General features: G+C 38.4%; 1 protein-coding gene across 2 annotated transcripts; it reads left to right on the forward strand.

Moving 5' to 3' along the window:
* Positions 1 to 888: 888 nt before the first annotated feature.
* On the forward strand, positions 889 to 18141 carry pld2 (phospholipase D2). 2 transcript variants are annotated; one of them, XM_026371421.1, is made up of 24 exons: positions 889 to 1157; positions 4485 to 4640; positions 4727 to 4854; positions 6397 to 6539; positions 6704 to 6797; positions 7076 to 7141; positions 7234 to 7292; positions 7398 to 7643; positions 7737 to 7880; positions 7976 to 8059; positions 8188 to 8266; positions 8380 to 8490; positions 8576 to 8785; positions 8861 to 9014; positions 9130 to 9248; positions 9577 to 9690; positions 12908 to 13012; positions 13245 to 13333; positions 13688 to 13801; positions 14279 to 14325; positions 14593 to 14727; positions 15149 to 15302; positions 15491 to 15608; positions 15706 to 18141. In XM_026371421.1, exons 2-24 carry the CDS (start codon positions 4508 to 4510, stop codon positions 15928 to 15930), a joined length of 2871 nt encoding a protein of 956 aa, XP_026227206.1. In that variant the 5' UTR covers positions 889 to 1157; positions 4485 to 4507; the 3' UTR covers positions 15931 to 18141. The 2 variants fall into 2 exon arrangements, with proteins under 2 accessions (XP_026227206.1, XP_026227207.1); XM_026371422.1 differs by having other exon boundaries at positions 890 to 1157; positions 8864 to 9014.
* The last annotated feature ends 508 nt before the right edge of the window (positions 18142 to 18649 follow it).

Below are 18649 nucleotides of genomic sequence, written 5' to 3' on the forward strand. Positions count from 1 at the left end.
CTTATATTGTTGTTTCTTTATAAGCTCAGTTGTGTTACATCAGTGGTATTTTGAGGTAGATAGGCTGTGTATCGCATATGCACTGAAAATGTTTTATGTGTATAATCAGATTATATTATGATTTATTAGTTATAAGAAGACTAATTGACTCACGTCGGATTCTGATTTATTCTTAAAATCAGCTGTCATCATCAAAATCATCTGTTACTGAGGATTATTTAAATTATTTGATTAGACTGTTTGTTAGTTCAAGTGTGGTTGACGCCTCCTTGTGGTCTGAAACTATACTACACCAAAACACACAGGCCTCACAGCCACTCTAACATTATATCCAAACAGCAACCCACTCATTACATTGTTCACTTTAATATATGTTTACAAGCAACTGATCATTGTTGAGTTAAACAGTTCCTTTAAGTCAAAAGTGATAATATATGTATATATATATATTTAGTTATATGTATTGTAGTTTTGCATTCACGGAACTTCCTTTAATTGCATTACAATTACATTTACAAAATATGCGATTGCCTGTAAAATATGTATCAATTTATCTATTTATTTTTGTATTTAGGCAGAAATTCTAGAGAATTTGTATAAAGAGGCCTTTATTTTGAAAACACTCACCGGAAAATGTCATGATTTACTCTGAAGAGTCAATTTATGGATGTATTAGAGTACATGTACTGTTTATTAATACAGAAGTAGTAGTGGCAAACTGTTGGATTCATGATTGTCCTCCACGTTTGGACGATGGTGTCCAGCCCGGTCAGGACTTGTCCTGTGCTTCCTGTGCGTGTTGGACCTCACCTCCTCCTCTCTGTGTGAACAGTCCGCTTCATGTTTGTTTGTCTGCTTTCTGCACAGCTGCACACAAACAATCATACTCTTTTTTTTTATTATTTGACTCAGTTTAAAAACACAATGTGCTGCTACATGACGAAAGGTGTGTAACACCAGAGGTTTTCTATCCTGTCCTCACGTCGTCCTGCTCCGACAGGAGGGAGGGACCTGCAGGGAAAACATAAACCCTCCTTTAAATCGCCGGCTGGAACTCGGTGGCAGATTACTTTTTTTTTTTTTTTTTGCCTTGATTTGTGTGTTGTGTTTTTAATCCCCACATGTGGACCAGCTGCTGATCCGTGGCTGTATTTGAAGTAAGTCTCCGTTTCGGCCTAAGTTAGACGCATTTCTCACTCCTCTGTGTTGCCTGTGCTGTCGTAGCAGTGTCGATGAAAGATCGTCCAGCTGCAGATCTCATCGACACCCAAAAACAAATAACTATTTAGATGTTGTCAGTGTACATACTGTTGCCATTCTCGACATTTGTAGCACAGTTCTTTTACACCGATGTGTAGTTTCTGTTGAATGCTGCGCAGTAGAAGGAAACCATGGGAAAGGGTGGAGACGACAAAACTTAGCTCTTAGGATTTCTAACCTCTACAGTGAGTGTTAGATTAACTTCATGTTAACTTCATGGCTAAGACATATGTCATCTGGGTGGTGTAAGACGGTGTAACACACTCAAACACATAATGGAGCAGCAGGCAATAACCCAGCTCCCATCAGCTCTGAGTGCCTGTTGATACAAACTATGGATCTGAGACTGGATTTATTTATTTATTTATTTATTTATTGTAAGAATGGGAAAAGGGCCCAGGAGAACTCCTGCACTGGATCACATGAGGGTTTACAGAAATGCAGACACAAGTTGACTCACTGTTACGTTGGTCATGTAGGAGACTGCATGACAAATACTCATATCCTGTCATTTGGGAATATGCTGTCCTGTATTTTTCTCTGTTATACAGACAGAGTTACTCGAATGTCCTACGCTTACTGTTGACTGTTTACCATCAGAATAAATAAAATACCAAGTCATGTTTAGAAATGTTAAGTCTAGTCATCGTAACCTGTAAAATACAAATACTACAACACAGTTTACTTTGATTTTAGACAAATCCAATAAGATAAATTCATTTATTTATAGCTCAATATTTCAAATTACTTAAGGCTCTTTACACAACCCCTGGTGGGTTAAAAATAGAAGAAACCCCAGGAAGAGCTACAGATCCTCTTTTTCAGGACAGACATGTGGTGTGTACAAAACAGTGCACATGGAAACGCAAAAACAGTGCAGTCCTTGGTGCATTCAGCGTTGCTTAATCAGCATCTATGTCTCCATCTTTATAAATGTTCCCATGTTCTTCCCACCTGTGTCAGCCAGAGAGTCTTTAGAGCCACGTCTAGTGACTTTGAATCTCTGCTGGCCTTGTCTGGTGTGTCACATGCCTTTCAGTAATTGCATGCCAATTGGGATCGTGTTGTAGAAGAAACGTGGGTGTGGGTGTAGCATTTTCCAGAAATGGAGTACGTTGTATAATCCAATTTAATCTTCAGCCGTCCAACAAACGAGAAAATCTTGTCAGCGCCACTCTCGACTTTTTTTGCCTTCAATGTTAAACACGTCTGTAGATAATCACTATCTGCTGTGGTCTGTATGCAAAGACTGGTCACATTTTCAGATGTGTTTGATCAGTATTTAGTCTTGTCATGCAAGTCAGTGCACCATGCCACTAGCTTTTCACCTGTTTAGCCAACATGTCTGCCTCAACACACAGAGGAGAGTTTAAACGTTAGGGGTTTGATGTCAGCTTACACGGCTGAATGGTCTAAAAGGTCCCATCATCACGAGTGTCAGAAATAGCTCTGAACGATGTCAAATTAGAAATGGCCTTAGCATTGGTTTTATAGCAATTCAAATATAACTTGACATTTTTATGAGAATCACAGCCACAGGAATGTTGAGCAGGTGAACTAACTAGAATAACAAGATTACGAAGTCTTAAGAGATTATCAGAAAGTAATAGTGTTGTATTTTTTTCTACAGCACCAAACCTGTGGTTGTACAGTTTATGTATTAGTGTAGTCATTCTATTAATCTGTATCATTTGATTAATAAACCACGAAGGACACACTGTTATATAATTATCCTATATTAAATGTTCTCATCCTGGTTGTTTGCATCTCCTCTTTTCTGATTGGGGTAGAACCACAGTAAAAAGCACAACTAGTAAATGTTTATGGCTTTTGCCTGAATTACTAGTTACTAGTTACAAGTTACTCAGTGTGTTTAATGATAGTACAAACAGGTTGTATATATTTTATTACACAATATTTGGTTTCTCCAAGTACAAACTGATGTATTTGTTTTAAAAAAACAAATAGAAAATTTATTGCCATCATTTACAGGTATCATTTGTTGTTTTTGTTGCCACGCCTCAGTATTGGTAGATTCTACCAATGGCATTTGGCTGCTACAGTACAGGAGATGGACCCACCCAGGGTGCGGCATTACTGCTTATTATTTATAATCATACAAGCCTTCTGTGTAGTTTATCCTGTCCAGCATTCTGAGTCCACCACATGTTCTCTAATGCAACCTAAAGTTAATTTAACATGTGTAAATGTAGGTTTCAGCCACTGTGAAGTGTTGGCTGGTTGATTGTTTGTTTTTTTCTTTAAAATATTCTCTGCAGTTCAGGTTGACAAGCATTTTCTTATTGGCTGGTTATTATTTTGTGTAATGCTGTGAAGCGTCACGCATCCACACCCACTCAAATCCCACTCTCACGCTAACATCTGGAATTTTAAATGGAACAGATTATATCGTTTGACATTTGTCCTGTGGTTTTCTAGCTTAGTCTATTGCTTCCTTAATCTTCTGGATGTCTTAATGAGGATTGCATTGATGTTCTTAGGGTTTTCCTATTCTCATTTCTCTCTTTCCTGTTTACACACAAACATACTAAAAAAACTTCAGTGAGGCCTAGGCCCTTGACCTAAACTCTCATAAAGCTCCTTTAAATTGGTAGGACAGTTCAAAATGCTATAACAATGGCATGGAGCTACAATCTGTCCACACAGCCGACATTGACAAAAATACACGCCCTCCCCCATTCCTTGTTCAGGAAACATTCAACCATTCAAAAACTTCTCCCCACACCATCCAGATGTCCACACCCTTTTCTCTCAGTGGTGTCTTTGTCCTAGATATGTCATTGTGACTTGATCAACAGGTAAACACCACACATTTTAACAGCATTTCAACAATGCTGTCTAACAAAATATACACTGTTGTCGACTGCTGTAATACTAAGTAACACGAATGCCTCTTTCTGTGTGACCATGGTATGGTGATATGTTTGAGAATTAGATTCACTTTCACGTTCTGCTGCTGATGTTAACCCTCATCCTGCTATCACCAAATCAAATAATAATAAGATGCACTTATTTTCTAGGTTTAATAAATATATAGAGAACCAGACTAAGTACCCGGTACCCTGCCTCTCGCCTGATGACAGCTGGGATAGGCTGCAGCATTTAGGAAAATGGATGGATGAATGGATGAATGGATGGAATACTGAGATTTAATAGTGTTAAAAGGTTCAGAAACAAATTTTTTCCACTTTTTAACATCACAGGTGGGATTTACAATAGCAGTGCAATGGCCAGTCCAGAGGATGTGATTGAGCCAGAGGCTCAGAGCTCATCAGCACAGAACCTGGCTAGAAGACGCTTCTCACGGGACCTTCACAACCTGACTCCAGATGAGCTAGATGGCCTTGTGTCCAGCAGTGGTAAGAAAAAAAAAATCTCTTTTAATATCTCATTAAATATGAGGTATGAGCCACAGAAGAAACTGAGAAACTTCTCATAATTGCAGAGGGACGTCATTTCCTGGTGGTTCATCATCTTCAGGAAATAAAGGCGGCTGAGATTGTTTACTTCTTGCCTGATACCCCGATTACATGCAAAGTGGTCAACACGGAGAAGCACACTACTCGATCAAAGGTGTGTTTTTTTATAATATATGGGAAGTCAATTACATTCTTAATTTTGATTGTTTAAAACTTAAAAATAATAATACTAATATCATAACAATAATTCAGTCTTTATAACCATCACAAAAATAGTTCTTACTTCCTAATACTCCAAATTATGACAAAGTTATGTGCTTTAAATTGAAATAATCCAGAAAAAAATACTGAGTATGCTATAAGAGAAACCTTCGTTTGCAATGAAGTTACCAGACGCTTCCTGTGCAAAGAAAGTCGTTTCTCAGGGTTCGGAGTGTATTTTGGCTAACTCCTAACCATTCAGACCCTTTTATTTCCTTCCTCCGGAACCTTTGAGACATTTGCAGTATCTCAGCCTCATTGTCCCGGTGGTTGGCACCTTCTTAAAAATATCCTGATACATGCATCATCTTTTCTGAAATTGATTCTGCTATATCATGAATAAACAAACAGCCATACCATGTTGTTTCCACCTACAAACGTTATTGTAGGTTTGGTATTTGAAGGGTCAGATACAGGCATGATGCATAGTACTATTACCCTAATGTAATTTCTGTGTGTTATCTAACCAGACCACATTTTCCAGTAAGCTGCAGTCTTATCCAAATGTTGTGAAGCAAACTTTAAACTGTTAAACAAGCTTTAACATGTCTGTTCTTCTGGAGTTTTGCTGGTTGCATAGTGCCAATTGTTTATTTAGGGACAGTTGTTCTTTCTGTGGCTCTTTTCAAACTGTTTTTTAATCTAGACTACTCTTTACTCTCATTAATTCCATTACTGTCCAGTAAATATTTTCGCAAGGAGTTCCTGTGCATGTTGATGTTGTTCAGTAGGAGTTGAGAAATCAGTAGGTAGCCTATCCCATTCGTATAGCAGCAGTCTAGTTGAATAGGAGCTCTTTTTCTTCTACCCATCATAAGGTGCTTCTTGTATCATTCGTAGATGGCTATCCGTTTCTGAAACTGTGGAAGCAGTAACAGCAACTTGCACTAACTCATGTGAATCTAGGTTGAGAGACTTATTTGACAAGTGAAAAAATGTGTTAAAAAAAATATAAAGGCAGATTAATAACAGGTTAGTTTTATATGAGTGGCATAGACAGTCTGCATTTTGTCAGTATCCACCTGCTCTGATTTTTCAGACACGTCAGTGGAATTGGAAACTCAAAATCTCAAAATGTCCCTGTGTCATTATAAAAAAAAACATGTTAAACATTCATTTAACTATGTACGTGAAGTAAAAACAAACACCTTATCTAAACTGTACGTGTTCATTAGATCTTCTTAGGGCTACGTTTTGTTTCATCTTTGAAATACTATACTTATCATATGCATTATGGTGTAATGGATGGCTAAAAGTGACACTTTGGGTGTGTTATCGCTCAGTTTGTACTTACATATACATAACCTGGATATTGGGGTAAAGATGTGACTACTAGTGTCATCCAGATATCAGCAACAAAACTTGTGAGGAAAATGTCACTATAATAGATAAGTTCAGTAACAGTATGTAAATAATTTCAACAATGTCCATCCAGGTTCGTGTGGGCACCCTGTACACGGTGCAGCTGACCCATGGCCAGTTCCACTGGACAGTGAAGAAGAAGTACAAGCACTTCCAGGAGCTGCATCGGGACCTTTACAAGCACAAGATGATGGTTAATTTGCTGCCTCTGGGAAGGTTGGTGTATCAGCATGTTGATCTTAATCATGCAAATCAGCCTCTCAATCTGAGAGACATGCATTTAAAATCCGAGTTGTGGGTTGCCTTGATTTTGTATTTATTTATTTTTTGTGAGCCCTCTAAAGGTATAAATATTTTGAATATTCAAATTTCTTTTAAAGATATGCAAAGGAAAGGCAGCAGCTGAGAGCCATGCCAGAGGAACTGCCCAGTCTGCATGGGACTGAACGGACGAGAAGGACCTCCAGCAAAATGGTATCTAACAAGCCAGTCGTATGCACACAGTATGTAGCATACACTTAAAGTACCCCTTCAGATAGACAATACTACAAACACACACTTTCAGCCTAATGCCTTAGAGCTCAGGTATAAGTTAATATCACAAAGAATCTTTTTTTTTTAATGATTTTTATGCCCAAAAGTAATTATAATACTACTAATAATTATTAATTGAACTGTATATATCCTATAACAAATCTGCTTTAAATAATAAAGACATTTCATTCATTCTGTGTCTTCTGTTTTTATTGCAGAAATTCCTTGAGGAGTACCTGAATGAGTTGCTGGAGAACGCATTTTGCAGAAATCATCACAGTATGGTAACAGCTGTGAAACACAAATATACTCTACATAATACACATACAAAGTGGATCAAATGCAGCATGTTTATATTGTCTTGTTTTTTTTTAAGCTGGAATTTCTGACTGTTGGGCCTCTCTCCTTTGTCACTGATCTTGGAGCCAAAGGCCTGTAAGCAAACTCCTCTGTAGTATGTGGACATGGACAGCAGGGAAATTACTAAGTGTGTGGCGGAACTTTACTGTGTAACATGTCATTGATGTCAACATACCTCAGGGAAGGACCCATCTCCAAGAGGTCAGGAGGTCACCGTCTCCTAGGTTTGAACTGTGCTGGTCATCATCGGTTCTGCTTTCGCTGGTCAGACCGCTGGTTGGTGGTGAAAGACTCATTCCTAATGTACATGGACGAAGACAACAGCTGCATCAACTTTGTGTTGCTGTTTGACCCCGAGTTCAAAGTGAAAGTGGGCAGTGCTCACACGGGCACTAAATATGGAGTCTGCTTTGAGAACTTCACTCGGTAGGTGTTCCTACGAATGCATTGAGGATTGTGATGCATATCGGAGGTTAGATCATGTTGTGATACATTCATGGCCTATTTATTTTGGTTCAGGAGTCTCATCATCAAATGTAGCAGCTACAGGCAAGCTCATTGGTGGAGTCATGAAATCAATCGGCTGGCACAATCCTGCGACTTTCTCAAAGTGCAGCGCTTTGAGGGATTTGCACCACCACGTAACAACACACTCACTAAATGGTCAGACGCATAGTCTACTCAATATTTACTACCTTGTGAATATCCATCTTCAGTTTTGATCCTCATCTTATAAGCTGTATCAATATTATTTGAAGGTATGTGAATGGAAGTGGCTACTTCGAAGACCTGGCTGATGCTCTTGAACAAGCTACAGAGGAAATCTTCATCACAGATTGGTGGTATGTGTTACCAAGATCTGGATTTAGTGATAATTTGCACCATTAAAATATTTTAACTACAAATGAAGTGTATATTATTGTGAAAATGTAAAAACAAGATGATGAGCCGTTTGCATCTCGTCTCTCAGGCTCAGCCCTGAAGTTTTCCTAAAGAGACCAGCAACTGATAACTACTGGCGCCTAGATGAGATACTCAAACGCAAAGCAGTGGGGATTCTCTCCGTCTTATTCCTTAAATATTAAATAACATTCATTTTCATTGCAGTGCTATGATTAATTTCTTTTTAAAGCTTACAACCTTTCAACCTTTTTTTCTGCAGGCACAAGGAGTCAAAGTGTGTGTTCTACTTTACAAAGAAGTGGAACTAGCACTTGGCATCAATAGTGAGCACAGCAAGAGGACTCTAATGAATATGCACCCCAACATCAAGGTCTGGCACCTTTGTGCATAATTGGATTTACTGACAAAGGCAACATAACTGTTGATGGTAATTTTGTACCTTTTACATCGTTTAGGTAATGAGACATCCTGACCACGTGTCAAGTACAGTGATTCTTTGGGCTCACCATGAAAAGATGGTGGCCATTGATCAATCCGTAGCCTTTGTTGGAGGGATTGACCTGGCATTTGGAAGGTGGGATAACAGCCAGTACCAGCTAACTGACCTGGGTTTGTCAGAGATAGCAAACAAGGCAACTGAAATGGAGCCAAAGGGAAATACAGCTGTAAGAACGTTCTGTCTATTTAGCCCTCGCCTTTCATTAAGCATGGATGTGTTTGTAACACATGTCTCTCATAAGCAGGATAATGGTGTGGCTGATGGGCCGAAACCAGTTAGAAAGACAGCTGAGCAGAATTCAGATGATCTGACTGGCAACACTAAACTGTGGCTTGGCAAAGACTACAACAACTTTATCACGAAAGACTGGGTCCAACTGGACAAACCATTTGAAGGTATTTTGTGGAAATCTTCTTCAGTATCTGACACACTTATTTGTACACACACATGGAAACACCCTGAAAGTCCCTGAACAGGAAGCTGAATGGATTACTTTTTATACTTTTTCAGATAATGTTGACCGCACTCAAGTTCCTCGCATGCCGTGGCGTGATCTATCTGCAGCTATTCATGGCAAAGCTGCCAGAGATGTAGCCCGCCACTTCATCCAGCGCTGGAACTTCACCAAGGTCAGACTCAAAGGAAAGCTCTGTCTTTTTAAAGTTATCTGGGCTTTGATATAAATAGCAAACAGCATGAATGTTAGAAACATAGTTTTTAGAGACCGGGACATTATTGCTCTGCTGGTATTTGAAAAACATATTGCCGGGTTGCAGGGGTGGCAGTCCAAGTCTAAGTCTAGGCTTATTTTAGCAGCCTAAAATAAATAAACAAAATGTATGTACAGTATAACATATATATATATATATATATATATATATATATATATATATATATATATAAACTTAAACTTGTATATGAAACACAACTGATAATGTGATGTTTTGTCCTCTCTAGAACTTCAAAAGCAAGTACAAGGACGAATTCTACCCTTGCCTTCTTCCAAAGTCTCATTGTACTGCCGACTCTCTCTCATTCACTGTGCCTGGGTCCAAAAAAGCCAAAGTGCAGGTATTTATGTACACACATTCAGCAAAGGCCAGATCACTATCCATGCACCTCATGTGCAAAAAGATGTGTGGGATTTCATTAGAGTGAAAGTCAATTTTAAATCTTAATCTGTTAATGATAGTGTGCAAGTTGTAGTGTACCAGTTTAACCTTTATACAGACTGTTCCAGATTCCAGATGAATCAGGCTTTCTTTCTGTTCATTATGAGTTGCATTTCTAATGGAGAACAGTGGCCTATTGTAATGCAAGCTCACCAAACACTAGAGTCAACCAGAAATCAGTATTCTGAACATAAAATAACTCCTGCATGCTTTACATACATGCAAACAAAGATAACCAGAGTATTTAAAGTATGTCTTAAAGTGCATGTGGGAAGTGACTTTTGTATCACACAAACCTCAAATGATTTCAGGACAGCATCAGGGAAACCATGTTCAAAAACAATGTAAAAATACACTGCTCAAAAAAATGTGAAAACTTTGAAAACATCAGATTTCAATGAGGAAAGAAATCATGCTGGATATTTACACTGATATGGACTGGGTGATGTGTTGGGAACAAAAGGATGCCACATCATTTGATGGAAATGATCAACCTACAGAAGGCTGAATTCAAATACACCCTGAAAATGAAAGTCGAAAAATAATGCAGCAGGTTAGTCCATTTGGCTAAAATTTCATTCCAGCAACTCAAAATGGTACTCAGTACTTTGTACTTTGTATGGCCCCCACGTGCTTGTTTGCATGTAAGATAACGTCGGGACATGATCCTAATGAGACAACGGAGGAGACTCCCAGATTTGGTCCAAGGCATTACTGAGCTCCCTGACAGTCTGAAGTGCAACCTGGCAGCATTGGATAGACTTAAGCATAATGTCCCAGAGGTGTTCTATTGCATTTAGGTCAAGCAAGTGTGTGGGTCAGTCAATGGTATCAATTCCTTTATCCTCCAGGAACTGCCAGCATACTCTCACCACAAGAGGCCAGGCATTGTTGTCACTAGAAACAAACACTGCATCAGTGTAGGGTCTGACAGTGTGTCCAAGGATTTCATTCCAATACCTAATGGTTCTATGCTGTGCTGTTGTCTGGCCTGTAGAGGTCTGTGCGTCCCTCCATTTACATGCCCCCAGAAACCATCACTGAACCACCACCAAACCTCCTAGCACAAAGGAGCAGATACCTGTCCTGCTGATGGGTTAAGGACCTTTTACGGCCCTGTCCAGCTCTCCTAGAATAACTGCCTGTCTCCTAGAATCTTCTGTGTGCTCTTGAGATTTTGCTAGGAGACCCAGCAAACCTTCTGACAATGGTACATACTGATGTGCCATCCTGGAAGAGTTGGACAGCATGTTCAACCTCTATAGGGTCCAGGTATCGCCTCAAATGCAAAACTAGTAAAAAAAACTGTCAGAAATATGACGAGAGAACAAATGTTAGCATCCTCCACCTGGAAAACCATTCGTGTTTTGGGGGTCGTTTCAGGTCTTGTCCAGATTACAGTCTGCTTTTGATGACGTTCACACCTCCATATTGATTTTTTAATTAAACATGGATTATTCTCCAGAAAGACAAAATGTTTGTCTTATTTCACAAGAGACACAAACTGCTCATTGGATGTTTGGTCCATGAATGGGATGTTATCCAATCCATGTTCTAAGGCAGATAATTGGTACAGTTCAGCATTATACATACTTGAGTGATTTGTTTAGACAGCAGATTGTCCTACAGAACTCAGGCTGCTGAAAATCTTTCTCAAAAAGTAAATATTAAATTTGGATTCTATCTATCCTTGATGCTCACGCTGCTGCAACTACCTTTAAACCACTAGATGCTGTCAACCACATTTCTGCAGACAGATATTGTACTGAACACTTTTACACACATTTATACACCATAAAATGACTTTTTTGTTTTTTAAAAAAAGGCCTCAGCATACCTACCTACATCCTAGGCTGAGTTCCATGACACCAGATCATAGGAGGCACTGGTTGACACCATCATCAGCCAGGGTTGTCTGGCTTCTGGTATTATGCTACTTTATACTGGAATGAGCTCCAGCAAAGCTTGAAGTTAGACACACTGATTACTCCATATTTTAATAATTTGTACTGCAGCTCATCTTCATAATAATTTAGAAAAATAATAAAATAATTGGAATTACTATAAAGAAGTTACAACCATTGCAAAGAAGACTGAACGCTCCTGCTTGCTTTGACTCTGAATATAACATTGTTTTACACCAAGTCAGATGTAGCTGGAAATCAAATGGGTTTTATTTACAGTACAACAAAGAAGCACTGTTTCGGGATTTTGAATTGCAGCTAAAGTATTCAGAATTTTTTTTTTGCTGTGGCAGATGGTGGAACGAGAGTAAAGCCTGTGGAACAAAGTCACGTCCAGCATGTTTATCCTGTTCAATAAGGCCAGAGAAAACAAATGCACTGCCAAGGACAGGAAAGGAGGACAAGTGAAAGCATCTTACTTGCAACAAGCTTCATAGGAAATGTGGTCCAGATTATGAGAAACACCAGCTGTAGCAACGCCACATTCAACAGCATCATCTTTACTCTCTTTAATATTGGTTGACGTTAAACTAGTTCTAACAATGATGTTGTAACTGTAAAGACGTCAGACAGGATAAATTCCAAACCACATACTAGCTAATAAAGTTATTGGTAAACATTAAAATATTGTATATCATATGTAAGAGATATTTTTGGCTTGCAATAGTCTCTTGAGTAGAATTGCTTAGACTAAAAATCACATTGTGCAGTTTATTATCTAGTGGGGGCAGTGGCCTGTAACTCTAAGCCTTGATCCCCATTACACTCTAGCTTTTCGATCAGGTTTTGTTTCTTTTTTGTTCAGGTTTCAGGGGCAAAGCTGCAACAGCCTTTGTAGTTGTTTTTTTAAAGCTGTATTTCCCAAGCTAAGCATCATGAATGCACAGAACCAGCTCACTGGATCACAAACATAAATAACTATTAATAACAGAAAATAAACTGAAACTTATTTTTTATACACCACTATTTAAATCTGTTATGTGACACCAAGCTAAGGTGATAAAAACATGTTATTATATTGTTAAAGCGCACATACCTTAGGAAAGAAACACTGGCGCATATTAGTACAGTAATAGTAACTGTTATTACAGTGATCTTTCCTCTATGCACTACTGATTATCCAGTAATTGATTTTACATGTCATTTGCCAAGGTGTTGCGCTCTGCAGATCGCTGGTCAACTGGAACTTGTGAGAACTCAATCCATAATGCCTACATCCACGCCATCGAGAACAGTGAGCACTACATCTACATCGAGGTAATGCAGGCTTCATACAAATAACTAGAATGTCTGTATATTAGTATTCAATATATTGGCCTCCCTTTCTGTTTGCATTTCCTTAATTACATCCAGTTTGATACATTTCATTTCACATGACTGAGAGATGAGTCCGAGTACATTTGTAGGTCGCTCTCCTCCTTGCCAACTACCTTCCTGTTTTAGCTCACACCTCATACCGAGGCACCATCTGCCTTTTCTCTGCCCTTAGAACCAGTTCTTTATCAGCTGTGCCGATGGGAAGAGTGTCCACAACGGGATTGGAGATGCAATAGTGAAGCGAATACTACGTGCCCACAGGTCGCTTTTGAATATACTAGCCATATTAATGTGAATACACACATTCTTGAACCTTGAAGTTACAAAGCCGCTTTTCAGGAAATCTGTGTGGATTAAAATTATGTGTTAACAAAGAACAGAGTAAAGCATTTACTTTAAGACTGAGAAGACCATTTACCCTAAATATTTTCTGTTAAACTTTGGAAAATGCTAGCCAGCTGTTTTATATAACATTTTAAGTGTTTTAAAAAATAAAATTGAAAAAAATGTGAAATGAATGGAAAAGTCAAGTTTTATTGATATTTAATATTAATCTTAACTTTAATAATATTTAATAGTACACTTGCAAACAATGTATATGTGGTCTTATTTCAGAGAGCAGAAGAAGTACAGAGTTTTTGTGGTGGTCCCCCTGCTTCCTGGATTTGAAGGAGACATCAGTGCAGGAGGCGGAAACGCCATCCAAGCTATTCTGCACTTCACTTACAGGTGAGAGCTCTTTCCTCCCATTGTCATTTTGGACTTTTGTGTTGTAGCCAAATTGGATTAATCTCATGGCATTGGCTCATGTTGCAGGAATGTTGTTTAACATAAGTTTACCTTACATATTGCCAGCAATGTAAATTTACATAACAAGGGTAGATGGTATATATTTCATTTTATAAATCAATGTTAGCTGGGGTTTCTATTACACATGAGTACATGTAGAAATAATCCTGCTTTTATGCTCCATTGTTACAACTGAGTCCTTTTTCAAATTAAAGCTGCACTAAATGAAAATGCATCAAGAGCGTTGTCGGTCTGTAATTATTGCTAGAATACAGCCTGGCAGTATCATTAACACCTCACTCTCAGCATTCATGTAACAGAGTACCCAGTCTTGCAAATTTAAATGTTTTATTTCTTTTTCATTTATTGTCACATATATGTGTTCATTACTTAATTTTAATGGATTTTTATGTCTAGGACCATGTGCCGTGGAGACCACTCCATTCTGGAAAGACTTAAGGAAGGTGAGTTTCACTTTATCTTCAACTCACCTGACATCTCAAAATGCCACCTGTTTCCTCTTCTGTTTATTTCTTTATCTTTGTGTTGCTCCCTTAAACTGAAGCTAGTGGTTCTAGGTATCTACTCAAAAGTCTCCATTTTGATTCATGATCTTTTTCATATCTAGTTGAAGAGACCTTATTTCAGTTTGAGCCTCTTAATAAATGGTCAGTATATATTTACATTACAGTTTTTCTTGTGAATAATGCAATTCTGGTTTGGTGCACCAGTTGAGGACAAGTGGACAGACTACATCACACTCTGTGGCCTGAGAACCCATTCCCAGCTCTCTGAGTCGCTTGTCACAGAGCTCATCTATGTTCACAGCAAAACCCTCATCGCTGATGACCGCTGCTATATCATTGGTGAGTCTATCTATCTATCTATCTATCTATCTATCTATCTATCTATCTATCTATCTATCTATCTATCTATCTATCTATCTATCTATCTATAGGAAAGCATTGAAGTATGCTCCATACTTCAATATGTAGTATGGATTTACAAAAACCCCACAAATAGTAAGAATCTTATTGAGTTTGAGATTCAACTCCCGGCAGAGATTCAGAGGGAGTGTGCATGCAAGTAATCCCTATCCACATGTGAAATTCTGAAATATAAAACAAAGCACTTAACTCTCTGATTTGTTTGCCAGTGTTGAGAGTCTGAAGCCGTATTCGTTCTGCTGATGAATACTTTTGATTGTTGCTATATGTTTGATAATAACGATGCCTATGAAAGGACAGATTGAAAATGCTTGTACTGTACTTTCCATTCGTGTTTCAGGATCAGCCAACATCAACGACCGCAGCATGCTGGGCTCTAGAGACAGTGAGTTGGCGGTGTTTGTGGAAGATGAAGATCGGGTAACATCCATTATGGGAGGACAGGAATACCAGGCGGGACCCCTCACACTTGCGCTGCGTAAAGAGTGTTTCAGGTTCAGACAAAATATGTAACTCTTGAAGTGAATTGTTTATTTTATTTTGAACATTAATACCACCTACAGGCTACTACAGTATATGTTTTCAGGTTTATGATAAAAATATTGTATTATTGAACCAAGGACCAGGGAAACACAACCTTTCTGTTGTCTGAATGCAAACACACATTTCTTATCCTTTCCAGAGTTCTTGTCGGAGCTTCTTCTGACCCCAGTATCAATATTGATGATCCAATCAGTGACGATTTCTTCTACTTGGTCTGGAATGCATCTGCTAAACTGAACGCCACCATTTATGACAAGGTGTAAAATAACCAGAGATTGTTTGTTATAAATCATCAACCAACAATAGCAATGTGTGGCCTCAGTTTTCTTATCTCTCTTTTGTTCTCGCTGGCAGGTCTTCAAATGCCTTCCATACAATACAGTCCACAACATGCGAGAGCTGAAGGACTACTCCACCAAGGAACGCCTCTGTGACACAGACCCGGAGCAGGCCAAAGAGGAGCTGAAGGCCGTTCGAGGGCTGCTGGTCCATTTCCCCCTGAAGTTCCTGATTGAGGAGAACCTGCTGCCTCCACGGGCCACTAAAGAGGGTATGGCTCCTGTAGGGCTATGGACATAACTGCAACTCGCCTCAAAAAGGACCACTACATGACAGCTAATGGGCTGCTGTATAACGTGTTTGTCCCTGCAGTTCTCAACTCATGTATTGTTCAGAACATTAACAGATACAGTTACAGTACTAGCACTTCAGTGGTGAGGAGGTTAATCATTGATGTTCTTTATTGTATACATTGTGCTGACAATATCCAAGTCCGAACTTAACCACTCATTATGATGATGATCTGTTCAAAACATGAATTAACCTGTACTGGTCAGTTTTTTTTTTTTTTTTGTTCAAGATGGCTGCAGTTCAGTCTTAACAACAGGACTGGTAGTGGTGCACAAATGAATGTATGAGCCAGGAGAGGATTGTTACAGTAAGTTGTACTGAAAATGATGCATCTCACATGATCTGGTAACATAGTGTACATTTATAGGTGCAAGGTTTTTGGGTGGGTGGCTGGTTGTCTTTCTCTCTCTTTCTCTTCCTCTCTCCCTCTGAGGCTTCGCCTCTCACTGCAGTGCCAGCAAATCTGTCAGAACATTTGTGGTTGTTATGGTGACGGATATAAAGAGATGACTGGATTGTAGCTGAAAAAGAGACTGGATAGGGTAATGAAGGGAGAGTACTAACGTGTGGGATAACTTACTAAATCAGGATAGTGTACTGGAAATTACATGGCAATACGTCAAAAGAAAACCATCATTTCAAGATCATTTCTTTGGAAGTCATTTAAATTTTTTTGTATAAATGATCAGGTGGAGAAACCTAGGAGGGAAAGAAAAGAAGAGAGATTTAATTAAAGGGTGCTACATTGATTTACCTTTTTTTTTTTTTTTTTTTTTTGAGTTACCATAACAACCAAAGAATTATTATTTCACCATGTTGTCAGCAGTCGAGAACAGAACATTCCAGTATCTACTTGCCTTTGAGAAAACTGTTTAAAGCACAGATATTTATTTTGGACCAATGCATTTTTCTGCTATTTCCAAGTTTGTTTCACAGTGTACCCATAGGTGCCTTGCATGTTTATCTTATATTAATTTGCTCAAATTCCATATGTGTTTGGGTGCATTGCCTATAGCCACAACTCTGTAAATGAGTAGTGACCTAAGACGACCAAGTAATATTTTTAATCATAAACTGTAAAGAATCTTAGGGTTTCTTTGTTCTAAAAGCATGTTAGTTATTCTCTTAAAACCTGCAAATCCCTTTACTGAGCCTTGAGGAACTAGTGAGCATGAGTCATTGCTGTAGCACACGAATGCACAGGAAGCGTTTAAAAAAACATGTTAACTCAGACTTTAATTTTGTAATTTTGTCATGGTGCTCAGTAACGAGCTGAGGTCAAAATGAAACTTCCTTTTAATAAGTTTGCACTGGTGTCATCAATTATATAGAATAGAAAAGTGAACTTGTGAAGGAATGGTGGCTGGTTCAATCCCCACACCAGCAGGATAAAACCTGGGGAATGAAGTGAAAAGGCAGTGTTTGCCCTTTCTTCATCAACACTAGTACAGTGTCTTTGTACAAGGCCCTTAAACCCATCATTCCCAACCCCAGCAGGTGAGACTGTGGTTATACTTTACTTGGCAGCTACCAGGTATGTGAATATAATTGTGTTAAAAAAGGGGGTTGCTGTTTTGACCATTTTTATATCAAAACAAATCTCTATTTTACAAAATAAAGATTTTACAAAACTTTATTTGTATAGTACATTTAAAAATGACCAAGGTCGACCAAGGTGCTACATGTTTGAAGGTTTCCTGCATGGCACGCAATATGACCACAATTTTTCAGTGCTTCCGTAAAGTACCTGTATCCTATGTTTCCTTATAAAAGATGGTTATAAAATAAACTAGCAGACAGCAATACAGACATTAGGCAGCATATGAATCTGAATGGGACTGTGTATTTTAGCCTGGATGTGTTGCTACTGAACTTGAACATATGCAAAAATCTCCATGTATGTGACCTCTCTATTATGTGATATAGAGTGCTGGATTGATGTCATGAATCCAATTTGTCCAAAAAGTGGAAACTTGTTGAACCTATAATAGATCTAGTGAAATTGCACAGACTGCTTCATAAGGTTTCAGGACAAGCTGACAAGTTAACAACACTACCTAAGTGCTTCAACATATCTCTTTATGTGACAGATGAAGGCCGCCTCCCTCTAAATGAAGTGCCTTTAACAGCGGAGCCAATAAAACCATCTGTGTTTTAAAATTGTGCATTGTTGACTTCATAACTATTCATACTTTAGAAGATATTAAAAGGCCACTACAGGACCTTGCAGACTAGATGTAAGGTACTGTATGTGCAAGCCTCTCTAGTAGAGAACAAATGGTTACCTCAAATTCTGTGATTCTGCAGAAATGTCTCAGAAATGACATTATACTGAGTTTTATTTTTATTTGGTTACTTACAGTACACTTCATCAATATATTACAAATTGAAACATTATAATATATATTATGATTATCTTGGAGTAATGATGTATATGTTACATCACTCAATAAAAGTAATTATGAGAAAACTGAAAGTTCTATATATCACCTGTAAAATCCCCAGTTTAAAGCCATATAACAGTTTTAATGTTCATGCCAAACCAGCTTGCTGTCCTTAAGTCTGGTGAACAGCTCTGGGAGTGAATCATGCATTATTGAAAAGCATTGTGATTTATTCGAGATAAGCTGGGGAGGCCTGCATTAATGGAAAAATAGCAATCATAAAG

This window comes from Anabas testudineus, chromosome 14 (genome assembly GCF_900324465.2).
Source record: "Anabas testudineus chromosome 14, fAnaTes1.2, whole genome shotgun sequence".
Taxonomy (NCBI): domain Eukaryota; kingdom Metazoa; phylum Chordata; class Actinopteri; order Anabantiformes; family Anabantidae; genus Anabas; species Anabas testudineus.

Coding starts and splice junctions, on each gene's coding strand:
- pld2 (XM_026371421.1), top strand. CDS start 4,508: ATGGCCAGTCCAGAGGATGTGATTGAGCCAGAGGCTCAGAGCTCATCA. Junction 6,540..6,703: donor AATTTGCTGCCTCTGGGAAG/GTTGGTGTATCA, acceptor TTTCTTTTAAAG/ATATGCAAAGGAAAGGCAGC. Junction 15,303..15,490: donor CTGCGTAAAGAGTGTTTCAG/GTTCAGACAAAA, acceptor TATCCTTTCCAG/AGTTCTTGTCGGAGCTTCTT.